This window comes from Egretta garzetta, unplaced genomic scaffold (assembly GCF_000687185.1).
Source record: "Egretta garzetta isolate BGI_Z169 unplaced genomic scaffold, ASM68718v1 scaffold511, whole genome shotgun sequence".
Classification (NCBI taxonomy): Eukaryota; Metazoa; Chordata; class Aves; order Pelecaniformes; family Ardeidae; genus Egretta; species Egretta garzetta.
In genome coordinates this window covers 549,506-554,830 of record NW_009258554.1, presented here as the reverse complement: position 1 = coordinate 554,830, position 5,325 = coordinate 549,506, and the positions used below count along the sequence as shown (strand labels likewise).

Sequence of the window (5,325 nt, the reverse complement as noted above, 5' to 3'; positions counted from 1 at the left end):
CGCTGATATGCCTGCACACACCCACATTGTATGACAAAGTAATTGAAGCAGTTAGTTTATTGATCAAGGTTGTCCTAGTTTTTCCCAATTTTAGGGGAAGGAAAGGAAATACTGCCTGCCTTCCCAAAGGAAGTTAGAAAGACCACAAAATCAATTTTGGAAGGATCACCTTTTTCTGGCAGCTGTACCAATATGCTATGGAAAAGTAGGAATTGTAAAATACAATTTAAAAGAAAAATTTGGAAACTATAGTTATACAGACCCTCAAGCAGAAGCTAAAGTAACCTTAATTGTAGTGGGCTTAAGAAATTGTGTTAATATTTTTTATTTAGCCTTTTTTAACGTTAAGTAACTACTCTAGCAATACCAAATGTTACAGACAGTTGAACACAGCGTATTTATGTGGTTTTGCAGTGGGAAGGAAATACCCATCTCTTATTTGTAGGAAGCAGATTTCACACCAGAAAATCCCAGCGCATTCTACAAACTGCAATTATAAGCATAGCCAAACTGATCTGGAACTGTGTAACAAGTTGGACCAGGATTAGAGAAAAAACCCCAAACATTAGAACTACAAGGAAAAGATAATTATCTGGAATGGAATAGGATCAGGCAACATGAGGTAAAGCCCTAGGCTTTTTTAATAGAAATCAGTTATTAACTTAATATCACATTTGCTGTAAAAGACACCCCTTCCCACGGCGTACTTACTCCCTCTACAATTCTGGCACAATGGTTACAGACTCTGAGAGAAGACAACTACTCACCAACTGCATGGTTAACATTTGTTAAGCTTAGGCTTCTGCATGGCTAAAGCACCTATGACATACTTACCCTTAAGACAAGCTGTAACATAACTTAGAATAAAGTCAGCAGGGACTGCTGGAAGGTGCTTACAAGAGAGCTAGACTATCGGCATTTTCCCCCTGCAAAGTTTTCCTTTAAGTAACTGGCAACTCACAAAGGTCACACCCGACTTAAAAAAAAATATACTGTCATAATCTTAAACACAGGGAGTCAGAACCACCACTGATCGGATTTGCAAGCCCTTTGAACCTCACCATTCCCTACTAATACGAGATGCAATTACACACTTTGAAAAGCAGCAGCAGAGAAATATGCTCATTACAGAAGCTGACCCTGTTCAATCTTTCCTGTGGTAGCTACACAACATAACCCTTCAGCTTTTCCTAAAGAGGCATGGAGTCCTCACTGCCACAAAAAGCACGTGACAGCTTCTCTTACTATCCCTAAAGTCAGCCCCCGAGGGCTGATTGCAAGCACTATCAAATCATGGGTGTAGTGAGGAAAAATGCTACAGAGTCAAAGCAGGCAGGCAAACGGGTCAGAAGAAGTCATACCATCACAGAGCTGAGAAAGCAGTCATTTTAAGTAGACACTGACCTGAAAAGCAAAATGTTTAACCAAGTGTAATTTCAGTGTAATTTGAAAGTAGTTCCTTTCAGTCACTGCTGCCCCTGCTGAAGTACATGGCTCTTGAAGGGTGCAGAAGCAACAGAGTTAAACAGCTGCAACCATGATCCAGGAATTTACGGAGTGGGGCTGTGGGGAGATTACCTCTGGAGGTGGAGGACTTTGAGGTTGGGACCATTTTTTCCTCCTCCTCTTTTTCACGGATGTGTGTCCAGTGCACATCTGCCAGGATCTCCAGAGGATCAACCGGATTTACAATCTGCTGCAGTCTAAGGTTTCCAGCTAGCAGGAGGAAGGCACGGCATACCAGGTTGTAGGCAGGGTGTATGAGGGACAGGGAGGAAAAGGTGGGAGAACAGTGGAAAGGAAAGGTAACACATCATAGGAAAGGAAATAAGAAAAGAAGAAAAGAAAATATTACTGGCTAGAATCAGTTTGCAAGACAGACAGAAAAAGCTCAGCGTTGTGTGTGCACGCATACACCAATACAGCGCTCCTCATACTCCCCATCAAAGCTGAATAATGCCATTCCAAAGGCAGAGAGATGCTATTAAAAACATCTTTGTAGAGTAACTCTATTGCAAGCAGCTTCGCTGAAATGAAAGACATTCTCTGGGTGTCCAACAGTATGTGGTATGTAAATACACATGTAGCAGAAATTTCCAGCTCCTTCACCCTATTCACCATGACTATTGCCGAAGACACCTTGCTGTTAAAGGCAAGGGACAATCTGCATTGTAGTTTGATGCACCAAAACAAAAGGTCTTTCATTCCCTACTATTGGGTTAAGCACTCCTTTCTATGCTGGGTACATATTTCTTGGTGAATTAAATTACGTGATGGATCTCAAGAGTTTCACGTGTGTGTATGTGCGTATGCACGCATGGGTGCACACTTACGTTAGCACTTGAAACACTACTTTGTTTGCTCCTGCTCTTTTGTACTGACTGATAAGCAATGTGTTTAACTGCTGTAGAATACCCACCTTGGGAGCATCTACCCTGAGGTGAGTATTATATTCATACACCCTGCCTCTATTGCTATCTGCTATGGAACTAGAGCTCAGGTTTTATTTACCATAATAAAATAACTCTATGGGGGACAGATGTTCATCATCTGCAGGAGTGGTCTTCAAAAGCAAATGACTCAGCCTGAAAGAAAAATGCCCACTTACTTTATAAAGCAGGAAGTCAATTTTCACAACAGCTGGATTATCACTGAGCAGGGCAAAACACTGTTTCAGCAGTTTAGAATCTCAAAAGCAGTTAAGATTTTCATATGGTGCACTAGTGTTTGAAGGAAACAAGAAACATTAGCAGCATTTAGAGGTTGCACTCATAATTTTCTGCTGTCTTGTTTTAACAAAGTTCCTCTCTCCTGGCCATGTTTTCCCCAGAGACGACAGTGTTTGGGACTTCTGTTTCATGAATGACTTATGTGTGACATTTGGCATTAAAACTGCAGAAGAAACGAAGGAACCACAGGAACGACAGAACCACCAGCTGGTTATCAAAGGGGGAAAGGGTTCAGACGCACAAACTCAAATGCAGAGCAGGATTCACAATTTAGCCAAGTATTGAGCAGTTTTATGTCTCTGTTGCCTCATCAGAGAGTTTTCTTATCAATTAGCACAACCACATGATCTACCAGAGCTACTGGACATCCTGCAGGGACAGGAACCTGGGCTTTTCTCATTCCATACCAAAGCACTCACATGCAGGCCCCAAGATGAGTAGAGTTAGCATTTGCATCGCCACACAAAATTTTGTGTTAAAAGGTTTAGGTTTGCCAGCAATGGCCGAGAAGTATATAGTCACTCAGCAAGGCTTGGAAAGAGCAGGTCCCACGTGATCTGCATGTTTTAAAATGGATTTATCTGGGATTTAGACCAGTGTAACATACACACCTTCAGTTACTCTGTAAGTCTCTAGATGAAGGCCTGAGCCTGTCCTGATTAGGACACGGGTCCTTCTTACTTCTTCCAGTAAATAAATAGCAGCACAGCCAGCCATGAAGGACTGCTGCTTGGCTAACAGGCAAACCTAACATTTCCTTGAGGTCTAAATGCTTGAGAATTCAAATGACACCTAGTGTAGCCTTCCCTCCAGGCTGCCTGCTGAGCTTTGCAGGAAGCTGGACATTAATTGCACTTATATTTGGAAAGGTAGCTTTCCTTTCCCCTCCAGTTTCACTGTAGCACCTACCAGCACTTTATAAGAAACGGGCAGTCTCGATGTTGAACTTTTAATAGAATGAGAAGCCACCCGCAAATCAACTCCTTAGGAGCCAGGTCTAAAGCACACTAGCAACTGCAACAGGGGCAACTTCTTCAGTTATGCTCTTCAGCCATCTTACTAATACTTCTCATTCTTACTATCAGAAAAATCAAACTGGAAAAAATTATAACACTTCTTCATTTTTTTTTTTTTTAAAAAAAAAAAGTCCGAAGCTAAGCTACAGTTGTTACAACCATAAGCTGCCAAATATGCAGTTTCACAACTGCATATGCCCTCTTACCTGCAGGAAGGCACTTGGATTTTCGTCTCATGTATCCTGGCTCTAATGAACCACATTGAAGGAATAAAGGATTAACAAGATATTAGGACCAAGCGCTTCAAAAAAACCCAACCATCAGAAATAAACTGCAAGAGAATGCATCATGGAAAATAACACAATAACCAGTTAGATTGGAACATCAGATTAATTTTATGCCCATTAAATCACTGTTTGAAAAATCTTGAGGGATTGCCACAGCTTGACTAGCCTCCCCCATGGACTCTCCGCACAGACACACACTCAAAAAGGACAACAACAAAAAATGCAAGTTTGCTGACAAAGGCGATCTAAAGTCAGTATTTCTGATGTGTCCCATGTGTCCCACGTATTGCACGGGTGCAATTAGTCTGTGTATATGGAATAAATCTGAAACTCCTAAATAGGTGGGGGTCACTGTTCAGGCACACTACAGTAGCAAATTGTCCAAGGTTTCTAGATATCCTGAGGTACTGGGCAGCTTTCTCTTCTTCCTAAACCAGTGGCAACGTCAGACCTGATATATGGCACTTGGACCAGGAGATGAAGATAACAACAGCTACCAAATCAGTTTTTAGGGAGCTGGTAAAGCAATTAAATAAAACACAGAAACTTCTCATGTGGGACCTGCTCTTTAAAACATTCCCCCCTCCTTTGGGGAAATGGAAGTGGAGATGGTATATGGGTACCTTTAAATGTACCCGTGTCCTCTTCATTTGAGAGACGTTGAAGCCAGAGGCCTTGCTGCAGCTCTCTCTCCCAAGGGCAATACTCCCCCTCTACAGCAGAGGGAACCACACATCCATATATAACACCAGACACGCGTGTACACACACAAGCGATGGAGAGAGAGAAAGAGAGAAAGAAAGGACAGAATCAGAAAGACAGACTGTCTGGAAATCCGGCAACTCCCCCTACTCCCGCTGTATTCGAAGTGTCTGACAGGAGAAACTGCTTGAATGAAACAACGTCCGTCCAAGAATGCCATGGTTCAGCATTTTTTTCTAAACACACAACATGCATGTTACCATACTTAAAAAGCAGTCTGGACTTCCACAGACTTCAGGTATGGAGATACAGCTCCTACATTGAAAAAGTAGCCAAGCAGCCTGATGAGCTCATCAGCAAAAATGCCACTAAGACTCAAAAAAATGGACCTCTGCTTGCATTAGGCAGCCAAAGACCTTTACAAAGAAGCTCTTTGGAGTCTACTAGTCTTCACAAAAAGGAAATGTGAGTACAAAGACAAAGACAAGATCAGCAAGAAATTATGGTAGTGAAACACTGGAAACATGTCTATTCTTAGCACAAACTTTGCATTTTGCTGACTGAGACAAACACAGGGGAAGGAGTCTCTTT

At 42.0% G+C, this 5,325-nt stretch overlaps 1 protein-coding gene across 11 annotated transcripts in view; it reads right to left on the bottom strand.

Annotated features, from left to right (window-relative positions):
- MICAL3 (microtubule associated monooxygenase, calponin and LIM domain containing 3) overlaps window positions 1-5,325 on the bottom strand; it is a 160,519-nt gene that overhangs the window by 39,348 nt on the left and 115,846 nt on the right. Inside the window, exons 28-29 of one of the 11 annotated variants that reach the window (XM_035903358.1) lie at window positions 4,656-4,745; window positions 1,579-1,716 (exon numbers count right to left, since the gene is read on the bottom strand). The exons of the other annotated variants lie outside the window; for them this stretch is intronic. Coding sequence (XP_035759251.1) covers window positions 1,579-1,716; window positions 4,656-4,745 — 228 coding nt within the window. The remainder of the gene's footprint in view (window positions 1-1,578; window positions 1,717-4,655; window positions 4,746-5,325) is intronic. 11 annotated transcript variants of the gene reach the window in all.